The sequence below is a fragment of the Ursus maritimus genome, unplaced genomic scaffold, assembly GCF_017311325.1.
Source record: "Ursus maritimus isolate PB19 unplaced genomic scaffold, ASM1731132v1 scaffold_18, whole genome shotgun sequence".
Taxonomy (NCBI): domain Eukaryota; kingdom Metazoa; phylum Chordata; class Mammalia; order Carnivora; family Ursidae; genus Ursus; species Ursus maritimus.
In genome coordinates, this window is record NW_024424230.1 from 23474717 (window position 1) to 23499009 (window position 24293).

At 51.4% G+C, this 24293-nt stretch overlaps 3 protein-coding genes across 29 annotated transcripts in view; all 3 read left to right on the top strand.

Moving 5' to 3' along the window:
• Positions 1-262: 262 nt before the first annotated feature.
• Positions 263-6058, top strand: CXXC1 (CXXC finger protein 1). 2 transcript variants are annotated; one of them, XM_040632503.1, is made up of 15 exons: positions 264-559; positions 1413-1531; positions 1632-1732; positions 2022-2257; positions 2349-2543; positions 2958-2984; positions 3062-3307; positions 3477-3584; positions 3767-3951; positions 4236-4443; positions 4523-4633; positions 4762-4811; positions 4958-5054; positions 5376-5528; positions 5612-6058. In XM_040632503.1, exons 1-15 carry the CDS (start codon positions 557-559, stop codon positions 5756-5758), a joined length of 1986 nt encoding a protein of 661 aa, XP_040488437.1. In that variant the 5' UTR covers positions 264-556; the 3' UTR covers positions 5759-6058. The 2 variants fall into 2 exon arrangements, with proteins under 2 accessions (XP_040488439.1, XP_040488437.1); XM_040632505.1 differs by lacking the exon at positions 2958-2984 and having other exon boundaries at positions 263-559.
• A 1065-nt stretch (positions 6059-7123) lies between these two features.
• MBD1 (methyl-CpG binding domain protein 1) lies at positions 7124-20583 on the top strand. 22 transcript variants are annotated; one of them, XM_040632517.1, is made up of 18 exons: positions 7124-7279; positions 8684-8818; positions 11236-11350; positions 11441-11607; positions 11692-11774; positions 11934-11974; positions 12334-12480; positions 12585-12713; positions 12891-12965; positions 13098-13217; positions 13301-13369; positions 13948-14115; positions 14475-14774; positions 14913-15005; positions 15346-15480; positions 15567-15628; positions 16795-16866; positions 18552-18678. In XM_040632517.1, exons 2-17 carry the CDS (start codon positions 8709-8711, stop codon positions 16832-16834), a joined length of 1854 nt encoding a protein of 617 aa, XP_040488451.1. In that variant the 5' UTR covers positions 7124-7279; positions 8684-8708; the 3' UTR covers positions 16835-16866; positions 18552-18678. The 22 variants fall into 22 exon arrangements, 20 of the variants coding, with proteins under 20 accessions (XP_040488451.1, XP_040488444.1, XP_008690221.1 ...); XR_005835396.1 differs by lacking the exons at positions 12891-12965; positions 16795-16866 and adding an exon at positions 19916-20583 and having other exon boundaries at positions 14868-15005; positions 18552-18846; XR_005835395.1 differs by lacking the exons at positions 12891-12965; positions 16795-16866 and adding an exon at positions 20307-20583 and having other exon boundaries at positions 14868-15005; positions 18552-18846.
• A 144-nt stretch (positions 20584-20727) lies between these two features.
• The window catches only part of CFAP53 (cilia and flagella associated protein 53), a 47370-nt gene continuing 43804 nt past the window's right edge, over positions 20728-24293 (top strand). For 4 of the 5 annotated variants that reach the window (XR_005835397.1, XR_005835398.1, XM_008692032.2 and 1 more), the window contains exon 1: positions 20728-21754. Coding sequence is in view for 3 of the 5 variants with exons in the window: in XM_008692032.2 (XP_008690254.2) it covers positions 21404-21754 (351 nt within the window). In the remaining 2 variants the exon portion in view is untranslated. Of the gene's footprint in view, positions 21755-23741; positions 24068-24293 lie in introns of all 5 variants that reach the window. The other variant, XM_040632519.1, reaches the window with a different exon arrangement.

Consider the following 24293-nt stretch of genomic DNA (forward strand, 5'->3'; position numbering starts at 1 on the left):
TTTTTCTTTGAACTTCGTGGAAGCCGCCGGCGTACGGAATTGATGGCCAATGGCGGCGCCCTCCTGGAAGCCGCGATTAGGACGCTGCCATGTATTGCCTGTGAACGTACGGACTCGGCCATCTTACGGAATCATTTTCGTAGATGACGGCATCTGCGTGGAAGACGCACATAGGCGCGGCCATATTTCCTGTAACGGAGTCCGTACAAGCAGTCGCCGTACGGACTCAGCTGACAAGGTGGCGGTGCCCTCGGAAAAGCAGCCATATAGGTGCGGCCATGTTTCCTGCAAACTTACGGACTCCGCCGCCGTACGGTCTCAGTAGTCAAGATGGTGGCGTCTGAGAGACCGTAGAGTCTCTGGGCGGCGGATCTACTTGTTTGCTGCGGAGCGGACGCATTAAGCCTGCGCAATAAGAGTACGGTGCCCGGGAGGCGCGACCAAAGCGGAAGTAGTTGTGGGCGCCTTTACAACGGCCGCGGACGACACCGAGAGGTCTGTGTGGATTCGCGGGTCGCTGGCGGGGTTCGCGGAGGGGTGCGCCGGCAGCGGAGAGATGGTGAGTACGGGTCCGGGGAGGGGGTCGGTGGTAGAGATCAGTGGGATTGGTAGTGGTGGGGTCCTTGGGCAGACTCTTGGGGGTCTCTGGTGAGCCGTAAGGAGAGTCTGCGGGCAATATGGTGGGGGCCTGTGGTGAGCCTTAACAGGGGTCTGTGGGTAGAATGTTGGGGGTCTGATGTTCTGAATTTTTTCTGATGTGTGAACCATCTGGGAGTTTTGTGATGAGCCATTATGGGGGGTCCGTAATGGAAGTTTGGTGGCGATCCCTTTCGGTAGTTCCGCGGGGGTCCGGATGGGAGATTGTTTGGGCAGAGTGATAAGGGGTTTGCGATGAGCGGTAGTGACTAGTACGTAGTGAGCCGTGATGAGTCTGTGTCAGAGGACCGGTGGGGAAAGGTGATGGGGGCGGGTTGTCTGTGGGGTTGATAACGGGGGATCTGCGGGAACCGTGATGGAAATACATGTTCTGTCTGCGGAATATACCCCGTGGTGTCTGTGAGAAGTGTTGGGGGCCTGTGAGGAGTCACGATGGGGACAGTATGAGATGAACAGTAGAGTGTTTGTAACTAACTGTTACGAGTGTGTGGATTGAGTGGTGGAATGTTAGTGGGGTAAGTGATGAAAGGTCCGAAACAGAGTGATGGGATTTATTAGTGTGGTACTGGGGTGTCAGGGGCGAGTGATGGGGGGCTTGTGGGGATTGCGATGGAAAGATTTATGAGGAGGTGTGATGGAAAGTCTATTGGCAAAATGTTGGGGTTTGTGGTGAGCCGTGATGGAGCTGTAACAAGGGATGAGGCACTATGATGGGGGTTCTCTAAGGAACCATGATGGTGGGGGGCATCCCACAGGAGGGTGATGGTTCAGACCCAGAGCCTCCAGATGCTGGGGAGGACAGCAAGTCGGAGAATGGGGAGAATGCGCCCATCTACTGCATCTGCCGTAAACCAGACATCAACTGCTTCATGATGTGAGCCGGGGAGAGGCGGGCGGGGCTGACACTTGCAAGGTTGGGTGAGGCTGATGGGTCCGGCCCCTCACATCTGCACTACTCACCCCATCCTCTGCAGCGGGTGTGACAACTGCAATGAGTGGTTCCATGGGGACTGCATCCGGATCACTGAGAAGATGGCCAAGGCCATCCGGGAGTGGTACTGTCGGGAGTGCCGAGGTGAGGGGGGTGGCCTGGACAGGGCAGACAGATCCACCTGCCTCGAGGGAGGAGAAGCCATAAGGGGAGGGTGGGTCATGGGGAGTAGTTATATATGTCTGTGGGTGATTATTGGTTTCTGGTGAGCTGGAGTGGAGATTCCACCTTGAGCCCAGATACAGGGTCCCACCAGACGGGGTAGCTCTGCCCTGGAGTAGGGGGACAGAGAAGGTGGGTGGGACAGAAAAGAGGAAGAAAGAGTTCTGGGACCATCCAAATACCTCAGTGTCAACCCACCTTGGCTCCACAGAGAAAGACCCCAAGCTGGAAATCCGTTATCGGCACAAGAAGTCACGGGAACGGGACAGCAATGAGCGAGACGGCAGTGAGCCCCGGGATGAGGGTGGAGGGCGCAAGAGGCCTGCCCCGGATCCAGACCTGCAGCGTCGGGCGGGGTCAGGGACAGGGGTTGGGGCAATGCTTGCTCGGGGCTCTGCTTCGCCCCACAAATCCTCTCCACAGCCCTTGGTGGCCACACCCAGCCAGGTGAGTGGCTGCCATGGCTGGGATAGGTAAGGGGATCCCATCTCAGGCCCTACTTGCGTTCCTGATTTCTGTTCTGGGCCCCTCTCCTCAGCATCACCAGCAGCAGCAGCAGCAGCAGCAGCAGCAGCAGATCAAACGGTCAGCCCGCATGTGTGGCGAGTGCGAGGCGTGCCGGCGCACTGAGGACTGTGGCCACTGCGACTTCTGTCGGGACATGAAGAAGTTTGGGGGCCCCAACAAGATCCGGCAGAAGTGCCGGCTGCGTCAGTGCCAGCTGCGGGCCCGGGTGAGCATGGGTAGAGCTGGGCAGGGCCAGGTGGGGGTGTCAGTGTGTCCAGGAAGGGCTCATTCAGGCCAGGAGGGGTGGGCCAGGTGAGGTGGGGCCTGATTGCATACAGACAGGTGGGAAGGAGCCTGGCCCGCCCAGATGAATGGGGCACGATCAGGTGTGCGGGCCTAGCAGGGGCACCTCCAACCCCAGGCGGGCAGGGTAGAGCCAGATGTTTCAAGGTGGTCAGGCATGTCAGGGCAGGTGGGACAGGGTTGAGCATGTCCTGGTGCTGAGAAGTGGGGGTAGTGGGTGTGTCTGGGGAGGCAAAGCAGGGCTAGTTTGTGGGGCTAGGCTCTTGTGGGAGGGGCTAGGGCAGGGCCACCCTCCATCCACCTGGGGCTGACCTGGGCCTTCCTCCTGCCGGCACAGGAATCGTACAAGTACTTCCCTTCCTCGGTGAGTCCAGCCCCCCAGGGCAGGGCGGGGCATGCGGGCAGGGCGGTCAGGGCCAGTCCTGAGATTCTGCCCCGCAGCTCTCGCCAGTGACGCCCTCAGAGTCCCTGCCAAGGCCTCGCAGGCCACTGCCCACCCAGCAGCAGCCACAGCCATCACAGAAGCTGGGGCGCATCCGTGAGGACGAGGGGGCAGTGGCATCATCAGCAGTCAAGGAGCCACCTGAGGCTACGGCCACACCTGAGCCACTCTCAGATGAGGACCTGCCACTGGACCCTGATCTGTACCAGGACTTCTGTGCGGGGGCCTTTGATGACCATGGCCTGGTGAGCAGCCAGAGCATCCCATGGTGAAAGGGTAGAGGTTACAGAAGCTGAGTGCCCATGATGAGGAGAAATGGAAGATGAGGCAGAGTATAGAAGGCTGATTTGGAACTGATCGGTGGTGGGGTAGTCATGAGTGGGGCAGGTGGGTCAGTGTATGTCTCACTTGCAGCCCTGGATGAGCGACACAGAGGAGTCCCCATTCCTAGACCCTGCGCTGCGTAAGAGGGCAGTGAAAGTGAAGCATGTAAAACGTCGGGAGAAGAAATCTGAGAAGAAGGTGATGGAGAGGGTGAAATGGGTATGGGAAGGCAGAAGGCAGAAGGCAGGAAGGGGAGGGAGAGGCAAAGGTCAGGAGCTGGTTGGGGCAAGAGCCAGAAGGGGTGGGATACAGGGGGAGACAGGGATTTGGGGCTGACTTTAACTCTATCCTAACCTGACCCGACCTCCTTCATCCCATAGAAGGAAGAGAGATATAAGCGGCATCGGCAGAAACAGAAGCACAAGGACAAATGGAAACACCCAGAGCGTGCTGATGCCAAGGACCCTGCATCACTACCGCAGTGCCTGGGACCTGGCTGTGTGCGCCCTGCCCAGCCTGGCTCCAAGTATTGCTCAGATGACTGTGGCATGAAGCTGGCAGCCAAGTGAGTCATTCCGGAGAGGTTCAAGGGAGTCAGGGAATATGGGGTAGGGCATGGCCAGAGCGCTCTGTATGTCTTCCCATCAGTCACCTGCCCACTGTTCAGTCCACAAAGCACCCATCTGTCCGCCCACCATTCAGGTGCCCATCTGCTTATTTATCTGCTATGCAGTCACTTAATTATCTTTTCGCCATTTGGTCAGCCATCCATTCTGCCATTCTTGGATCACCCCACTTCTCTTGTTTGCCACCTTCCCTGCCTGTACCCAACCCACTGCTTCCCTGCAGCCGCATCTACGAGATCCTCCCCCAGCGCATCCAGCAGTGGCAGCAGAGTCCCTGCATTGCCGAGGAGCACGGGAAGAAGCTGCTCGAACGTATTCGCCGTGAGCAGCAGAGCGCCCGCACCCGCCTTCAGGAAATGGAGCGCCGATTCCATGAGCTTGAGGCCATCATTCTTCGTGCCAAGCAGCAGGCTGTCCGTGAGGATGAGGAGGTGAGCGAGCACAGGCCCAGTGGCACGGGGCCCAGTACCTGGTCCTGCCTGGCCTTATCATTGCTTCCACTCCACACAGAGCAATGAGGGTGACAGTGATGACACAGATCTGCAGATCTTCTGCGTCTCCTGCGGGCACCCTATCAACCCACGTGTTGCCTTGCGCCACATGGAGCGCTGCTACGCCAAGGTCAGGGTGTCACCCTGAGGGGGAGTATCAGTGGGTCCATGGGGGAACAGATGTGTTGTCTGGGGGTTGTCTCAGGAGGGCATGCAGCACACATCCTCAGTTCCCTCCATTTGTGCTCATCCCTCCAGTATGAGAGCCAGACGTCCTTTGGGTCCATGTACCCCACACGCATTGAGGGGTGAGTGTGGGCGCTCTGTGGAGTTAGAGCAGGGAGGTTAAGGCTGGGGTTGGAAGTGGCATGTTGGGGTAGGATATGGGCATGGATAAGAATAGATGGGTTCCCCTTCTCTCCCTCCACTACCTTCTCTCTACTGTAACCTCCAGAGCTACACGACTCTTCTGTGATGTCTACAATCCTCAGAGCAAGACATATTGTAAGCGGCTCCAGGTGCTGTGCCCTGAGCACTCACGGGACCCCAAAGTAAGGTTTGACCTCAACTCCCCCCATTCTGTCCTTTCTTCCTCTTCACTGCCCCACATTCATCCCTCGCTTCCTCCTTTGCCCTCCTTCCTTCCCTTTTCCCTACTTGACCGCTTCTGTAACTCTCACTTTGCCTGCCTTCTCACTCTTCATTCTTTTCCTTTTCCCTGTCTTATTGTCTCCTGTTCCTCTGCGTTTCCATTCCTCTCTACTCCCTGAACTCTCTATTCCTCCCTTCCTGCCTCTCTGACCGCTCTCCATTCCTGTTCTCTTTTCTGCCTCACCACCCCCATTCATCCCTGACTCCTGATCTCCTTGCAGGTGCCAGCAGATGAGGTATGCGGGTGCCCTCTTGTACGTGATGTCTTTGAGCTCACAGGTGACTTCTGCCGCCTACCCAAACGCCAGTGTAACCGCCATTACTGCTGGGAGAAGTTGCGGCGTGCTGAAGTTGACCTGGAGCGTGTGCGCGTGGTAGGCTTTGATGCTGAATGTGGCTGGGGTCAGGTGGGGCTTCTGGAGCTCCTTCTCATGGCTCATTTCTGCTCCCCTGGCAGTGGTACAAGCTGGACGAGCTGTTTGAGCAGGAGCGCAATGTACGCACAGCCATGACTAACCGGGCAGGATTACTGGCCCTGATGCTGCACCAAACGATCCAACATGACCCACTCACTACCGACCTGCGCTCCAGTGCTGACCGCTGAGCCTCACACTGGCCCAGAAGTACTCACACCCTGCATTCCAGGCTGGGGAGCTGCCCTGAATCCCCCATTTGTCTGTTCTGCCATTCGTCTGTTTCTCCAGTGATCCCTGAGTTTCTCCCTGTGCCCATCCACCGTTTGACTACCCAGCTGCTGTTACCAGAGGGTCTCAGAATTTTCTCTGGTCCTTGTCTGTCCCTCTGTCTCTCCATTCTCTGTGCCTGGGTGGGACTGTGGAGTCTGCTCACTCTTGCCTCCTCCCTTCCTGGTTTTGTTAATAAAATTTTGAAGAATCAAAGATTACTACTGATGGTTTTCACACTTTATCCAGCTGCAACTGCATTCCCACACCCTTTGGGTAGATGAACTGTGGCACCCACCTGTATTCAGGAGGGATTGCATATATAGCTTTAAGTATACAGTTGGCACGTACTCTGTGCTCTGCAGGAGCACCCTTGGGCGGTGGGATATGCCTTGCTGAAAGTGAACCCAATGACCTACATTCTCAGCATTTCATCTTGAAACTGGGTATACAGTCGGCACTAATTAAGTTTGTGACTGACTTACCTCCCCTGTGTCAGCATCGGCATCTTCCAGACCAGAAATGTATTCCATGATGGATACAAGGTCTCATTCTCCCACAAACCCCTCTTTTGGGACACGTGTGTCACAGAAGTCCGGGAACCCCATCCCGCCCTGTCCTCGGGTCTAGTGATCCCTACAGCACAGCCTTTCCAGGATGGGCCCGCCCTTCTCGGTTGCACGGCCCTTCTGTTTACCTGCAGCGCGGCACCGCCCCCTTCTCCAGTTCCCGCGGAAGGAGCTGGGGTTAGCGTGCGGCCACACGAGTACCCGCGCGCTCCTGCAACTGTTCGGCGGGGCGGAGAGAGCGGGACACAATAGTCCTGGGGGAGATGTTTGGCGGACGGCACAGAACTGGCGCGACGTAGGCGAGAGGTGGGAGAGGAGACCTCTGACACGACCTCAGCCTTCCGCGCTCCTCCCTCCTGCTTACTCCCCCACCCCCGTGGAGACCGCGAGAGGAACAGCGTAGGGCCAACCCCAACCCTCCACGCCCCCTTAGGTTGGGAGAGCGCAGGCGCAACCAGGTGGGCGGAGTGGGGAGAAAGCGCCGGTTGGCGAAGCGAGGAGCTCCGGTGCCGCAGGTCTCCGATAGGGGCGCGAGCCGTAGTTGGACGTCAGGGCGCAAGCGCCGTTGGTCCCGGACAAGAGGCGCGCGCCGCTGTGGGACTGAACACGCAGGCGCGGGGTCCTCCCCACTAAGGGCAAGCACTGGAGAGGCATTGGCGCGCAAGCGTCTTGCTGGGGGCGGGGCCCTAGAGGCGGGCAGTGGGTTTCCGGTTCCGGGAGCAACGAACGGCCGCGGCAGCGACAGCTACCGCTTCAGAGGAAGCGTCTGCGGAGGAGGAAGAAGAGCAGGGCAAGGCGGGAGTCACAGGCGGGACCCTCGCCATGGGTCCGCAGACCTAGAGCGGCGGAAGCTACCGGCCCGGTGCCGAGCTGGTGAGACAGTTGTGGGGGTGGAAATGGAGAGCGCTCAGGCGTAGGATGGGGAAGAATTGAGGCTCAGAACGCTGAGGGAGAGGAATGAAGGGCCCTCAGGCCGATGAGTGGGAGGAATGGCGGCGTCGGAATATCGAAGGGGAGGAATGGGAAGGTTTTGCGTGAGGACGGGGAGGAATGGGGCTCACGGCGCTGACAGGTGAACGTGTCGGGAGTCTGGACGGGGACTCAGAGGGATGGGGAAGGATCCGAACGCCGAGGGGAGATCTCGGTGCCTCTCAGATTAAGGAGAGAAATGAGGGTTCAGAACGCTGAGTGGGAGACATGAGGGGGGTCTCAGGTTGATGACGGGAAGAAATGGGGACATTGGGATGCTGAAAAGGAGCAACGGGGACTCATATGGAGAACGAGAAGAAATAGTGGGGTTTTGAATGCTGAGTTAGGGAAGGCATGATCTTGGGACAAAAACGGGGAAGATTGAAGGGTTCAGAAAGCTGAGGGGGAGAAATCAGGGTATCTCGGGGTGATGAGAGGAATGGAGGATAAAGGACACGGAAGGGAAGGAATTAAGAAACTTTTTAGCTGAAAACGAGAGGAATAAGGAAGTTTGGGGACTGAGATTGGTGAGGCCTTGTGGCTCAGAACACTGACAAAGAAAATAAGGGAGGAGGAGGCGTTCAGGCTGAGAAACAGAAGGGCTGAGGGGCTGTTTAGGATAAAGAGATGGAGAAGCTGGGGGCTCTCTGGCAGAGGACACAGGGGAAATTAAGGCCATAGCACTGAGGTAGCATGATAAGAGGACATCAGAAAGGAAAGGAATGGGAGGGCTAAAAGACTGAAAGAGAAATTGGGGACTCCTGGGTCAATGAAGAGAGTGAATGGGAGGTCAGAACATTGAGGTAGAGTACTGGGAGCTTGGTCTGAGGATGAGCAGAATGGGGGCCTCTCGGCTGATGATGAGAAAAATAGGACCTCTCAGGCTGAGGATGGGGAGTATGGAGGTTTCAGGGTGACAAAGGGGAGGAGTAGGGACCAGTAGGTTAAAGACAGAGTGTCTCCTGGGAGGAATGAAAGATTCCTAGATTGGCGGAGGGGAGAAGTGTTGGGGAAGAGTCAGGAATCAGAACATTGAGTAAGGAATGAAGGTCTTTGGGTTGAGGATGGGGACTCTTAAATTGAAGATGGGGCTGCCAAGTCAGGAAGAGGGAGGAATGACAAACTTCTGGGCCCAGGACAGGGAAGAATGAGGTGGGAAGGGGGATTTTCTCTTACATTGGCCAGTTGCCTGTGGTAGGTACCAGGTCTTGGACAAGCATTAATAAATATTAGCAGTTTGTGGAGCTAGGGCACAACCTGTCCTCTCCTAGAGCCTCAGTTTTCCTCATTGCCCCCTCCACGTTGCAGGCCGCTGCTCCTTCCCGTGGCTCCCATGGCTGAGGACTGGCTGGACTGCCCAGCCTTGGGCCCTGGCTGGAAGCGCCGTGAGGTCTTTCGAAAGTCAGGTGCCACCTGTGGACGCTCAGACACCTATTACCAGAGGTACTGGGTGGGTTTTGGACAGAGTCATGGGTAGGGCTGAGCCTGGTTAAGCAGGGTGAAATCAGGGGATGTGGTTGATTTTTGTGGGTGGGTTAAAATCACGCATATATAGTTGATTGTTATTATTTGTAGATTCCATATTTGCAAATTTGTCTGCTTTCTAGAATTTGTATTCTTAAACCTAAAGTCTATACTCCCTGTACTTTCGTGGTGTTTCATAGACCTGCACAAAACAGCAAAAAATTTAAGTTGCTGGATACATGCATTCCCAGCTGAGGTTGAATGAGGCCTTCTTATTTCAGTTCTTTTACTGTAATTAAGTGTCCTTTTCGTTGTTTACTTAGTGCCATGTTTTTCACATTTTTGTGCTTTTTATTGGTGATTTTGGTATTTAGAATGGCCCCCAGCATAGTGCTGAAGTGCTGTCTAGTGTTCTAAGTGCAAGAAGTCTGTGATGGGCTGTAAGGAGAAAAAATGTGATATGCTACAAGGAGAAAATACACATTAAATATAAATTTGGGGTGTGAGTTGTAGTTCTGTTAGGTGTGAGTGCAGTGTTAATGAATCAAGAATGTGGTACATCTAGAAAAAGAAAAGGAAATTTTCCAATTTGTCCAACTTCCAATTTCTGGAAAATGCTAAAGTAACATCTGTAGTACATAATGAAGCTAAGGAAAAGGTAGGAAAAGGGTTAAATTTAAAGATCCCTAAGATAATGACCAGTACAATAAAGTGTAGCAGGCAGCATGAGAGCCTGAAAGCCAGGGACATTGACAGTTGTGTTACCCCTGGTTAGGGAAATGTTAAACCTATCTTAGCTAGTGCTGACTGGCTCACATGTTTCAAAAGGTGATACGTGGTGAAAAATGTTAAATTTGCTTAGAAGGTAGTTCTGCAGATCGAGAGTTTGCAGAGGAATTTTAAAAATACCTGTTAAGTGTTACGTGGGAAAAGTGTCACGTAGAATAGGTTTTCAAAACTGATGAGACTGGTTTATTTTACACAGACCTTGGTAAAAGTACCTATATAACAATACTCCAAAGCTCCTGGCTTTAAATCATTCAAAGGCCATACATAAAACAAGGTTATAGATTGGTTGACAGAAATGTCACCTGAGGCTCTCAGGAAGCTAACCTGTAGTTTCACTAGGAGCAGAGGTCTACTATATTCACTAATTTGGTGTTTAACGTGACTTTATATGACATACTACGAATGAGAATCGGCTATTAATATGTGAATATACGTGTTTATACGCCATTTACATTTAAGGATCCAAGGTATTTTCGGATATATTAGTGATAGAGTTACTGAATTTACTGCACTGTTCCTGAACTTTTTTTTGTCTCTAAGTTGCTATTTTCCTGGAGGAATATAGTAAAATCATAAATACAATTGTTCATATTTAGTTGTACGTTTATCCACATATTCACAATTCGCGTGAAACTGTCAAAATTTATACTTTTAAGTGCCGTCATCCAGAACCATAAAAGATTGGAGGTTTTATCCTAATTAGGGCAAGATAACAAGTATGTCACAATTTTGTGGATTCTGGTAGGATATACAAGACTCCTGGGTCAGAGATGAAAGATAGTTTATTACTCACAGCAGCAGCAGTATCCAGAATGTCATTATTTTCGTGTCAGTTCCCCGAACTCCAGTTCCCATATGGTGACCTGAAGAGGGCTAACTAGCATCTGCCCATGTATTGGGTTGTAGGAAAGGAACCCTGAACTTAAGGAATCCAATCTTTTTATAATGTTAGAATAATAAGGATGCCTTCCTTTTGCTCTGGAAGGAGAACTTATCTCTTATCTTCCAAGGCTGTTTGTTGTACAAACATCCTTGAAAAGATAGTTCACAACAAAGGACTATCAGTGCCTTCTTGCAAGACATGCAGAAGTGCTAGAGACCTGTGGAGTATTCTCTTTCAGTATCAGTTATTCCTACTTTGTTTTGTATGTAGTTGCATTTGTTTGTTTACGCACGTATTTATATATATGTTTGTGTGCTCATTTATTTGTATATTTTTAAACAGTTTTTCTTTTTCGCTTTTTTATATATTTAGTACATAACAGTATTTCTGATATTTCTGGAATTTCTACCTGGTTTTTTCCATGTATATTTATTTTTATTTACATAGACTACAACTAGTAGTGTATGTCAAGTACATATATGTGTATTTATGTTTATTTTACTTATTTATATTTGCATATGTGCTGCTATTTATACACCTTTTATATTTCTGCTATGCAGGCTTAGTTGGGGTAAGACCTGGTCAGGGCTTACATGCCAATCCCAATTGCCTCCTGTATCCCTTGCCAGCCCTGCAGGCCTGTTCACCAGCCCAGTGGGAGGGTTGTGTGGGTGGAGTGACCATGGCTTCACCCAGGTACCAACCCATCCTGGCCCATCCCTAGCCCCACAGGAGACAGGATCCGAAGCAAAGTTGAGCTGACCCGATACCTGGGCCCTGCGTGCGACCTCACCCTCTTCGACTTCAAACAAGGCATTCTGTGCTATCCAGCCCCTAAGGTACTACACAGTGTGGGGTACCCAGGGAGGGGTGACTGAGCCATCTAACACCTACCTACTGATCTCTTCCTTCTTCCCTCTCATCTGCAGCCCCAGCCCATAGCTGTCCCTAGCAGGAAGCGGAAGAAGCCTTCACGGCCAGCCAAGACTCGGAAACGTCAGGTTGGACCCCAGAAGGGTGAGGTCAGAAGGGAGGCCCCAGGAGATGAGACCAAGGCTGATGCCAACACAGCCCCAACTTCACTCCCTGCACCTGGGTGAGTGTTGGCCTAAAGTGAGCCAAGAGGGTGAGGATTGTTGGGGGTGCACTCAGAGCCCCACACCCATGTTTCCCATCGCAGGTGCTGTGAGAACTGTGGAATCAGCTTCTCAGGAGATGGTACCCGAAGACAGCGGCTCAAGACATTATGCAAGGACTGCCGAGGTGAGTGGCTCCCGGGGCCCGGGGAGACAGGAGTGGAGCAGGTTTGATGTCAGGACACCACTATCGGGCTGGAGGTTGAATGGTGGATGTCAGGGCAGTGGCAGTGGGTGAGGTTAGATATCTGATGCTTCTTGTCCACTTCTCTTTTTCCCTCTCCAGCGCAGAGAATTGCTTTCAACCGGGAGCAAAGGATGTTTAAGGTAAGCACGACCTGCCTCCTCCTCACAAGTATGTGGTGGGAGCAGGATGTGATGGGGGCTTGTGGAGGGTCTGAAGGAATGGTGATGGATCCACAGGGTGTCAGTCATTTTGTAGGGGGCTAGCAGACAGTAATGGGTTAATGGGGTGTCAATAGATTCAGCGATGAGGTTAACAGGGTACTGGTAGACATTGGAGATGGCCTCTGATGGCATCTACTCAGCAGTTGTCAGATACAGTAATGAGGCAAGTGGTGGACTACTAGACATGGCAGTGGGGGCTGATAATAGACATGTAAGGGGCAGTGCACCTGGAGCTACTGTGTCTGGGCCTGTGACCTCGCCCCACCCATTCCTGGCAGCGTGTGGGCTGCGGGGAGTGCGCGGCCTGCCGGGTAACCGAGGACTGCGGGGCCTGCTCCACCTGCCTTCTGCAGTTGCCCCATGATGTGGCCTCGGGGCTGTTCTGCAAGTGTGAGCAGAGACGGTGCCTGCGGATTGTGGAAAGGGTGAGTTGGGCGGGTGGGGTGGGCCCAAGGCTCACCCTAGCCCCTGGCTCTCATAGCCCTGGCCCCATGCATCCTGCCTCTGCCCCCTCCCATCCCCCCAACAGAGCCGAGGGTGTGGAGTATGCCGGGGCTGTCAGACCCGAGAGGACTGTGGCCGTTGTCGAGTCTGCCTTCGCCCTCCCCGCCCTGGTCTCAGGCGCCAGTGGAGGTGTGTCCAGAGGCGCTGCTTACGGGTGAGTTTGGCCGGAGGGGCAGAGCTGTTGGGGCCAGGGCTGGGGCAGAACTCATTCTGGGGTTAAAGTTGCTACTGCTGCTGCTGCTTCCTCCCAGCCTTGCCCACCTCATGTCTTCTTTTCTCCTTCACCCCGTACTCAACTCCCTGGTCCCACCTGCCTGCCCCTATCTGCCAGCACCTTGCCCACCGTCTCCGTCGCCACCATCAGCGATGTCAACGACGCCCTCCCCTAGCTGTGGCTCCCCCTGCTGTGAGTGCTGCACCCCACACTCTGCCTGCTTGTCCCATGCATGCTTTCCGCACTCCTCTTGGGGGTGGGGGTCGGGGTCCTTTGTCTGCCTGGTGCCACCAAGCCTAAGCTACTCTTCTGGCTTTCTCCCAGGGTAAACGTAGCCGCCGCAGGGGAGGCTGCGACTCCAAGATGGCTGCCCGGCGGCGCCCCCCGCGAACCCAGCCACTGCCTCCAGTTCCCCCATCACAGCCTCCAGAGTCCCCAGAGCTGGTGAGGCCCTGGTGGGCAGGGGGAAGGCACAATCTTAACCTTACCCAGTACCTGCCCTGACCCCACCCCATTTGCTTCTGCAGCACCCCAGAGCCCTGGCCCCCTCGCCACCTGCCGAGTTCATCTATTACTGTGTAGACGAGGACGAGCTAGTGAGTGGCCCCACCCTACTTGGACAAGCCTAGACCCTCCCAGGGCACTGGGTTAAGCCCAAAGAAGCAGCTGCTGCAATGGGCCTAATAGGGGAATAGCAAGACACAGTAATGGGTACTCGTGTGGGGTGAGCAGATAATGGGGGAGGGACTAACATGGATCAACAGGTGCAGCAACAGTACTTAATGTCAGATGAATCAGTGCTCTGGTGGGGCTAAGAGAGGAAAAGTCAGTATAGCGAAGGGAGTTCACAAAGGTTGAGCAGATACAGCAGGCACGATAGAGGCAGCTATAGAGGGTCAGCAAAATTCTGCTAGAGTTGGAGGTCAAAGACTTTGTTTTGGTAGCCACTGGTCTGGCAGGCGACGTGATGGATACTGTGTTGGAGCAGTCATAATCCCAGTGGTTTCGGGCACTGTCTGGTACAGTGATAGTGCCTGGTGTTGGACTAACACATGCTGAGGTGTGACTGAGACCAGTGCACAGCTGGTTCCCTCTCATGAGGCTAGTGAAGGAGCAACAGGAGTAGCATCGGATCAGTGCCAGTAATAGCACCCTCTTTTTGCCCATCCCCCAGCAGCCTTACACGAACCGTCGGCAGAACCGCAAGTGTGGGGCCTGTGCAGCCTGCCTACGCCGGATGGACTGTGGTCACTGCGACTTCTGCTGTGACAAGCCCAAATTTGGGGGCAGCAACCAGAAGCGCCAGAAGTGTCGTTGGCGCCAATGCCTGCAGTTTGCCATGGTGGGTGGGGCAGGAAGGGTTAGGCGGGTGGGATGAGTTGATCCAGGGCCCTCCAGTGCCTGGGAGTGGTGGGTAGGACTGGTAGGGCTGTGGGGCAGGCCCGATGGGTTGTACATCTTCAGAAGAGTGGGCAGGGCAGTAGGTTCAGCCAAAGATTAGCGAACATTGTGCTGGGGCAAATGAAGAATCTGGGTGGCACTGGCATTGCTAACAGGAGACCAGCAGGCTCAGTGATATGGGCCTCCTATGTAAGCGGGTCCTGTGCTGGAACTAAGAGGGATTAGCAGGCAGATTGTTCAGGACAGGATGGTAGAGTTGGTTACTGCACCAGGTGGCCATAACACCCTGTCTTTCTTCAGAAGCGGCTGCTGCCTAGTGTCTGGGCAGGATCTGAGGATGGGGCAGGGCCGCCCCCACCTTACTCTCGTCGAAAGAGACCTGGCTCTGCTCGACGGCCCCGTCTGGGCCAGATACTGAAGGCCTCCTTGACCACACCCACAGCCCGATCAGGCCGTGCCCAGACTCCAGTGAAACAGGAAACAGGCAGTGGCTTTGTGCTACCCCCACCTGGCACCGACCTTGTGTTCTTACGGGAAGGTGCAAGCAGTCCTGTGCAGGTGCCTGGCCCTGCTGCAGCTTGCACAGAAGCCCTGTTGCAGGTGAGGGTCCCATCTTATCCTGCCCTTCCCAGCCCTACCCAGCCTTGTGCCAGGAAGCTGGGACCAAGTCTGCCGCAATCCTCCTTCACACAGGAGGCCCAGTGCCCTGGCCTGAGTTGGGTTGTGGCCTTACCCCAGGTGAAGCAAGAGAAGGCGGATGCCCAGGAAGACTGGACACCGGGCACAGCCATCCTGACTTCTCCTGTATTGCTGTCTGGCTGCCCCAGCAAGGTGGGGGTCAGTGATGGGTGGTCTGTGAGCAGAGTGATGGTGGTTCTTTGAGCAGAGCAATAATGTACTGATTGCAGCCTCACCATAAAATTACCCCACCTGTCTGACACATGCCCCACCTTCCCCAGGCAACTAACTTTGCCTGCTTTGCTGTCCAGCTAACACAAAAATGGAATTCTCTGAGGAATGGGAAAGGTTTGTAGGCTGAGAGAGAGATTTTCTGGGCTGAAGTGTGATGGAAGTGGGATTTGTCAGCACATTGACAGGTTGGCTGATAAGAGACTCTTTCCTCAGGCCAACCCTGCCCTTCTGACTGCTGCCTGTTTCCCACCTCTCCCAGGCAGTAGACCCAGCCCTGCCACCTGTGAAGCAAGAGCCACTGGACCCTGAGGAGGACAAGGAAGAAGAGAGCAAGGATGACTCCGCCTCCGACTCGGCCCCAGAGGAGGAGGCAGGAGGGGCTGGCACACCCGTGGTCAGTGCTGGGGGATACTTCACCCTGCCCTGACCCCACTTTAGTCCCATTGGCCATGATGACCCATGATATTAATTCTTCCCCAGATCACGGAGATTTTCAGCCTGGGTGGAACCCGCCTCCGGGACACAGCAGTCTGGTTGCCAAGGTGTGCCCCGCACAGTGAGGGGTGGTATGGGGTTGGTGCTGGTCAGATGTGGGCCCTGAGTTTTAAAAGTAGAGTCAGCAGTTTGGTATCATGCAGTGGGAGGTAAAAGCTCATATCACTGCGTGGATCATGATCAGTGAGGGGTTATGTGCAGGACCCTAGAGACTTCTCCTGGGGTTCAGGTCAGGGCTTTCCTTGGGTGTGTGTGTGGGTGGGGGCGGTGGAGGGACAGGGGTCAGTGGAGGGTGAGGACTTGATGCCCTGCAATGAGATTTGAAAGGAAAAGGTAAAAGCGTGGTCCACATCTTCCTAAGAAAATCCAGAAGGGGTCAAGTTTAATAAATTCTTATTCAGAGAATCATCATTTGGGGTCTTGAAGGCCTCTCGAGTCTCCAAGAGAGGACAGGTGGGCTGGACAGTGATGGGTGGGCAGGAGATCTGGGCCCTGAGATGGCTCTGATCTGGGTCCACGTGCAATTGTGCAATCTCAGGTTAGTCCTCTACCTCCTAGAACATCCTTTGTGGATGGGGTTGGGCTGTGTTTCTTGAGCCTTTCCTGAGCCTATTGAGGTTATTAACAGTTTTCGCTGCTCCATAGAACTGTCCCTGCAGGCCTGGCAATAGGATGAAGGATAGCTGCCCCTAAGGACAGGGCTGGTGGTAGGAGGACAGGGGAATGCTACTTCTGCAGAATGTTCACAGGCTGTGCACACAGCCCCAGACACAGGCAATATAAACTGTTGGCCTAGGCACCTGGATTCCTTTGTTCCCACAAACTAGTTTGTGCAGGCCAGAAACTCCTTCATCTGCCTTAGGCAATTACAGAGGTACTGATGGAGTACCTGCTGGGTACTCTGCAGTGTGAAAGGTACAGTGGTGAAGTGGAAGGCTTATCCTTCAGGAGAGGGGGATTCCTGCCTTCAGGGAACTTACCATCTAAGTGAGGAAACAGTTTCCTTATGTGTGAAGTCATTACATATTAACAGAGAAGGTAATGATGTGTTATCTTGTTTATAATGGAATATTGTAAAAGTGAGAAGAGAGATAAGGGATAATTATGGGGAAATGGGTGGTGGGCACAGAATACTAGGAAATGGTTTTGTGATGCTCCATTTTTGCAAAGAGCGAACTTCATTCAACATACAGACCTGCTCCCTCTTCTCTAGGTCCAAGGACCTTAAAAAACCTGGAGCTAGAAAGCAGTAGACTGGAGGCTTCTGCAGACTGTAGGATTCAAGGTGATATTTACAGACTGGCTTTATGAGAGAACACTGATCTACTCAGAGGCTGGACCGTAGACTGAGGGGCTTATGTAGGATTCAATAGGAACTGGAAAAACCTACCACCAAACCAGAGAAGCAGGCCTGTTCAGTACTTTGAGCTTATAGAGGAAGTAAGCAGGAAAGGAAGAGAAAGAATAGAAAGTTGTTGCATCTGCTCCAACTGGTGCAAATCCCAGGAGCTTGACTGTTGATAAGAAGTGTGGATATTACAGGTGGGGGATCTGGGGTGCAGAGGGGATGTAAAAGCCACTAAAAACAGCCTATACAAGCCATCTGCATAAATAATTTTTCAGTGGCTTCTGGATGAGACCTGGCAGCGTTTCTGAACATTTCCATTTCGTCAGAGAGACAGCATTGGAAAATGTAATATGAATAAATGAGGAAAGAAACTGCTTTTTGGTTAGTTCCTCCTACTGATACAATTTGTTTAGTCCTCCAATCTTCAGGAAGACAATGATTTTTGCCCATTTTTGCATATGGGAAAACAGATTCAAAGAAATTAAATAACTTGTCCAGTGTCAGCTAGTATCAGTAAGCCTAGAAAAAAAAAACCCAGGTTGTAAAAACCATCTTCTTTAAGCCACCGAACTGTAAGCTGTAATCCTATATCCGATAATGTGTAATATTTTAGTAACAGAAGTTTCCAGTGACCTTGAAAACAAAGTGGATTACCTTAAACAGAACAAGTCGCTTACACTGTTGCCTCTAGCGTGGTTTAGGGAGTACCAAGGCTGTGTGGATTTGGTCACCTTGTCACAGCACCCATGCATTCAAGAGACTGTATTCTTCTGAGGCCTTGGGTGTTGCATAATATTCCTCAAACACTAAAGGACGTCCTTCCCCAGGGGTCACTGTCCATTTTGCTTATTGCCCTCATTCTCCTCAGCCAAAGCAGTCTTCAGAAGTAGAGCTGTCGGCCTGGCTCATCTTTGCTGACAACTTGCCTCCCCTGCCCCTTGATGACTTTTGTTATTGGTTTTTGCCCTTGGCCCCTCTCTACTAGGAACCTGAGTTCCTGCTTCAAGACCTGTATAAGGGCCAGTCTTGACTCAGTCCTGCCTCACTTTCCACTTCTTCATAAAGTGCCAAAAAGTTTAGACCTGTGGTTCATTACATAGCCGGCTTTTCAGGGCTGTGACTGAGTGCATGCCTCCTTAAATTTTGTAGCCTTTGTATCTTCCCTGCCTCATTCTAGTCCCAGCCCTGCAGCTTTAGATAATTCAGATGTAGATTAGACATTTCCCTACTGTTAACGCTTTCTGCTACCCTCCTCTGCCCCTTCCTTTGCTTTATCTTCTTGAGCCAGAGACAAGACTGGGTAATTTTCTGGTATTGTTTTGTTCTCCCTGGGACCCAGCCACCCAACCCTAGTATTCTGTGATGTCCTAAATGAGATTTATTTGATTGGCATTCAGATTCCTAAGAGTCTGGTTACAGTGTGTATCACAGTACAATCAGAAAAGCAGCACCACTAATGTAAAGATTATATATATATGTATATATATGTGTGTGTATGTATATATATATATATATATGTTTATTTTAAGGGACTTAATAGGGATTTGAGCTTATGCAGTAGTGGGAGCTGATTAAACAGTCTGTAAGGCTGTTGTCTTTGCATCTAATGCTGGAGCTTGAAGTCTGCAGGGCAGGCAATCGGGAAGGGAAGATGGATGTAAAGTGTGGGAGACGGAGGACACTTTGGCGCGCACGAGCAAGAGCTGGAACCGGCGAGGATGGCCTAGAACCCATGTCAGTGTCTCACCACCTCCAACTTCGATGATGTGGGTGTCCTGCAGAAGAAGCTGGTGCCCTTCATCACAGAGTTAAATACTCATCTGGCCCAGGAATTAGAGAAGCTGAAGGAAGATCCCAGGGAAAGTGGAGCAGCTGCAGGCCTGGCTGCAGGCCTGACTGCTGCCCCACACCAACGAGGTGAGCCAGCAGATAAGTGGCAACATGTGTGAACTGCAACAGTGCCTGGTGCGCCTGCACCAACCTTCCGAGTGTAAAAACAGTATGCTGCTGCTTCACTTCTGTCCTCCAATTACCATGCAAAATGTCTCTTGTGGCCCATCCTAACCGGAAGCATACGGGGAAGGGAGTTCTGGGAAACGTAGCCTAGTCAAGGTGACACATTACAAAGCCACCCTGCCATGAATCAGCTCCCAAGGGTCTCACTGCTCACCTGAGGATAACTTGATAAAGCTACGTTGCTGGAAATGCAAAGCTGAAGACCATGGATTTCATGGTGACCCCAGCAAGTACAGAAATACTGTCAAGCCCACCCAGAAAAAAGCTGGCTGGTCTCGGCTATTTTTGTGTCATTCAAGTAATGAGAACCTGGCCCATGGTAGGCACTGTACTTGATAACTGGGATACAGGAATGAAAAAGATATAGTCCATGCAATTTTATTAAATACGTCAGTATGTATTACAAATGGTGAATGGATATCCAACTTTATCATGGAATTTAATGGTGAAAATATAGAATTCAGGAAACTGTCGGGAGGACAGCCCTTGCGTGAACCTTGTTGGGGCACAATAGGAATTGGAAATAATATAAATAGTTTCTATCTCTGAGCTGTTCTATTTTAAAATTATTTTAAAATGATTTTTATTGTCCCGTTTACTGTTTCATATATTTAGTGTTTCTTTGGGAAGTGTCTTGACGGTGGTAACAGTGTTGACTCTGAGAAAGTGGGATGGTGGGTGGCAAGATCAAGGTCAGGTTCTGTCTAAGAACCTTGGGCCAATCACTTCTCTAGGCCTTGGGTCTTGGCTGAAGGCGGAGGCTCACCGTCCGGGGCGCTGGTCCCGGCCCCTCCCCCCTCCGAATAGGCCCGCCAGGGGGCGCCGGGGCCACGGTTATCCCACCACCGCTCTCGGGAGACGCAGCCCCTCACCCCTGGCCGGGGCGGCCCCGGGGGCGTGGCCTCCGCCCGGCCGAGACACCAGTCCTTGGCCGGGCTGGGAGGAAAGCCGACTTTTCTTCTTCACGTAGTGGTAAAACAGGCAAAACCGAACCGGAGTTAAGTTACGGGGCGCGCCCAGGTTGAGGGTGCAGCACGACGAGCTCTGGACCGACGCTGGGACATTCGAGGGCAGCAAAATGTCGCCGAACTCATTTCGACAGTATCCTACGGGCTGTACGACCTCTGGGGCGCCCGATGGGCTCTCCTGTATTTCTGCTGCTTTTCCCAAACCCCGCGCCTGACTGAGGGCCTTTTCATTGCCTCCCTTCTTTCCCAAGGGTGTGGTGTGAGGGGTGGTTCCACCCATACCAACCGGCGGGCCACTCGCCCGTGGGACTCGAAGATCAAGGAACTGACCCTCAGGAGTCTGTCCAGGGAACCGAGACGACCTCTAATTTCTTTCTTTTTTATTTGTTTCAGGCTACGTAAACTCTTAGCAGTAAATGAAAATGAGTATTTTACCGAACTGCAATTGAAAGAAGAAGCCTTATAGGAGAAAAAAGACAAAATGAGAATTATTAAAAGAGATTATTAAAAAGAGAAAAAAGAGACATTATTTTGTGGCTGAAAAGATGAACCAGCAATTCAGGAAATGGAATCCAAATCTAGAAACGTACCGCATACAAAATCCGAAGTGGGTGGATTACAAATGATTAAGGAATGCTAATTTACAGTAAATTGCGACCTTGCGACGGTATACACAGTGGTTGTATTTTGGTTATTGTTAGATGTCAGTGATGACTAGGTTCCGAGTTTTTTCTATGCTCTAGTGTTCTGTGCTCGCCCCCACTTTAGGAGAGTACCAAAGTGTCATTCTTAATTGGCTTTTAGTTACTACTACCTTGCACTTGACCAGAAGTACAGCCGTGGGCTCCGCCTGTGCGTAGGGCTCTTTCTAGGTTCCCTGAGCTGTGTTGCCTGTTCCGCTTCCTCCGATAGGGATTCTCAGGGCCTCATTACCTGTGCTTCCCATTCATGTCCTGACCCTGGTTTACTTTGAATCGTACCTCAGATTTGCCTAGCCAGGTCATGTCATTGCCCTCTTAGCCCATCTGATCTGTCCCCCATCCTAGGGTACCCTAGAATCAGCTCTGTTTTCTGTTTTCTGCCCAGTGCAGTAGGAAGATTTTATTAGTAACAGATTTATCATTACTGGTTTGGGTGGGCTAACAAGACAGGCTCTCTAAGCCTTGTCTTAGCTGGAAAGTGAGGATAATAATACCTGCCGTTCCATCAACCCTCTAAGATATTTGTGGGACCCACAGGTTTTATGTGTGAAAATACCTTGCAAATTACTGTAAAGAAGTACACAAAACGAGGTGGTTGTCCTGTGACGATTATTACCATCATCAAGATTCACCTAGAAATGCCCGCAAAATTTAGCCTTCCCACACAATATCCACTAACTTTTCTCATGCTTTTAGGCTGATTACAGGATATAAATAGCAAAGTCAATTGGAATGTAATTAGATCTTCGCCTTCACTTCGGGTTAAGGAGGCTTATTTCTGCTATTCTGATGAACCCTAGAGGAAGGGAGCGAGGTCGAGGTCGCCGGAGGCCTGGCCAAGGGCCGGGTGAGGACAGCGCAGACTCAGCTCCTCGGCTCCGGGAGGAAGTTGCGAGCACCGGCGTCTATGGTCACCATGGTGACGGGCCCGACTTCGGCCCCTCCCACTTGCCCCTCGCCGTGCAGGGCGCACCATGGCAACCAGACCTCTGCATTGCGGAAGCTGGTCCCGCAGGTCTTCACTATTGGGAAACCGCGGCGGGCGCCGCCCCCATCCCGAGGGATTCGAAAATGTACAGCCAGCGATTTGGCATCGTACAGCGGGAGGTTAAGGGCCCCACTCCCAAAGTGGTGATCGTGGTAAGCACGGGATGTGTGCGGGACCCTACTGCTTTCTGCATCTCCCTGCACTCCAGGCCTAGCCGAGCCCAACCTGGCCCCAGCCGCGGATCTCTCAAGGGGAGCAGGTGCTTTGTGCAGTGGGTTGAATTTTGAAAGAGGGAAAAATAAGGCCTTTCACCTAATTCCTGTACTCTGTTCCTCAACCCCTCACCCTCCACCCTTCCACCCCTTCACCCCCACCCCCACCTCGCACCAGTTATATTTAGATTACGTATTTGTAGAATCACCACTTGGGATACTGAGAGTTTTCAGTCTCCAAGACACCCAAAGGAGGTCTGACCCCTTGTGATGTGGCGTGGCTGTCACAGAAGTGCTGGGCTGGGGCAGGGCAGGATCTCGGGTCTGGGCTAGTGGTGATTCAGCTGTATGATCTTGGGCTGGTCCTGCATTCCAGGGAAATCGTATGAGGAAGGAGGATTGGGCTGTGAGGGGTTGTGAGCAGTTATAGTGCCCTTCCTGTGCCAACTCAACTGTAACAGAAGTGTCCCTGCAGGCCTGGCAATAGGACTGTTGGTTGTCTCTAAGGCTGGGGTGGTGGTCGGAGGCCAGGAGAATGCTGTGTACTGCAGAATTTGATGGGTGTTTCTCAGAACCCCAGACACTTGGTCTATGCACCTAGATTCCTTTGTTCTTACCAACTAGTTTCTACAGGCTAGAAAACCTTCATGTGTGATTAGGCAATTATAGAGGTATTACTTGAGCCCCTGCTGTGTCCACAGCACTGTGGCAGATTTGGGGGTAAATACAATGACCCTGGGAAGTTTATTCTTCATTAAAAGTCTGATCCCTGCCTTCCTGTTGCTTATTATCTAATTGCAGAAACAATTTGTTCATGTGTAAAACCATTAAAGGCTAACACGGTAGATAATCATGTGCTATACTGTCTATGATGGTACTTTATGGAAGAAATATCAGGAATAACGAAGGATGCAGTTTTATTATGCACCACAGTGCACATAGCAATTCTCAGTCCACTTACAGACCTGCCCTCTCTTCTCTGGGTCCAAGGACTGTAGGTTCTGGGTCTGGAAATGAGTAGATTGGAGGCTTCCACAGACTGTAGGGTTCAAGGTGGTAATTATAGACAGATTTCATAAGGAACAGAAACTGATCTTTGGGTTCTGTATCCCAACACAGAGCTCAGGGGCTGGGCTATTGTTCAAGTGCCATTAGTTGTGTTGGGAACCAATAAGGAACATGAAAAAAAAATTACCACCAAACCAGAGAAGCAGGCCGATTGAATACTTTGAGCTTATAGAAGAATAAAGAGGAAAAGGGAAAAGTCAGCATTGTGCATCTCAGATGTCAGAGTGTGGTAAGAAGTATGGATGTTAGAGATTGCAGCGTTGCGGTGGGGGAAGAATTAAAGCCACCAGAGATGAGACTTGATGCTAAACAATTCCTCCAGGAGAAAGCAATAAATGATGTAATGTCTGAAGTAACAGAGAAATAAAGGAGCAGTTATGTGGTGAGTGCTGCTTAGGGACCCAGTTATTTAATTCTCAAAATAGTTTTTTAGGAGCACATTTATTTTGCTCATTTTGAAAGGTAAGAAAACAGATTCAAAGAGATTAAGTACCTTGTTTAAAATCACACAGTTGTAATGGGTAGAGGCCAGAATCAAACCTAGACTGTAAAACATTGTTCTTTAAGACATATAAACTGTAAACTCTATCATTAGAAACTGTAATTTAACATGTTACAGTGACAGAGTCTTCAGTGACCTTGGAAACACAAGGTAGTGATTAAATCCTATGTTCTCCTGCCTTTAGCATGGTTTAGAGTTGCAGTGTCCAATATGATAGCCACTAGCCATACATGGCTTTTGAGCACTTGAAATGTGCCTAGAGTCACATGTTGAAATGACAATATTTTGAATATATTGGTTAAATAAAACATATTATTAAAATTAACTTTCTGTTTCTTTTTACTTTCTAAAATGCAGCTACTAGAAAATGTTAAACTATGGATCTGTTTTACGTTATATTTCTGCTAAACAGTATGGATTTTGAGTAATGCTGAGACCGTGCATGGATTGGTATCACCGTGTTGTAAGAGAACTCCAGTTCAAATCTTACTCCTCCAACACTGGGCCCTCTAATACCCTAAGCCTTGAAGGGCTTCCTGACCCCTGGCTACTGCTCAGGGTGTTTCTCACCACCCTTCACCCTCATTCACCTTTTCAGTCAAAATGTACCTCAGAACCAGGTTCCTGCTCTGACAACTCAAGACAATTGGTTCTTGATGACCTTGGTGCTTGGTCCTCAGCCTGTAAGTCTACTGGGAGCCTGAATTCCTGTGTGTATCCTGAACAAGGTGTAGTCTTGACCCTTTTCCACTTCATTATCACTGAGTCTTCATTCACAAAATGCCATACATACTAGAGAACAGTAGTTTGTTAGTTAAGTGGCTCTAAGCTCTAAATAATTCTGATATGGATTAGCTACCTACCATGATATAACCCTCAATATCATCTGTCTCCAACCCACCTCAGACC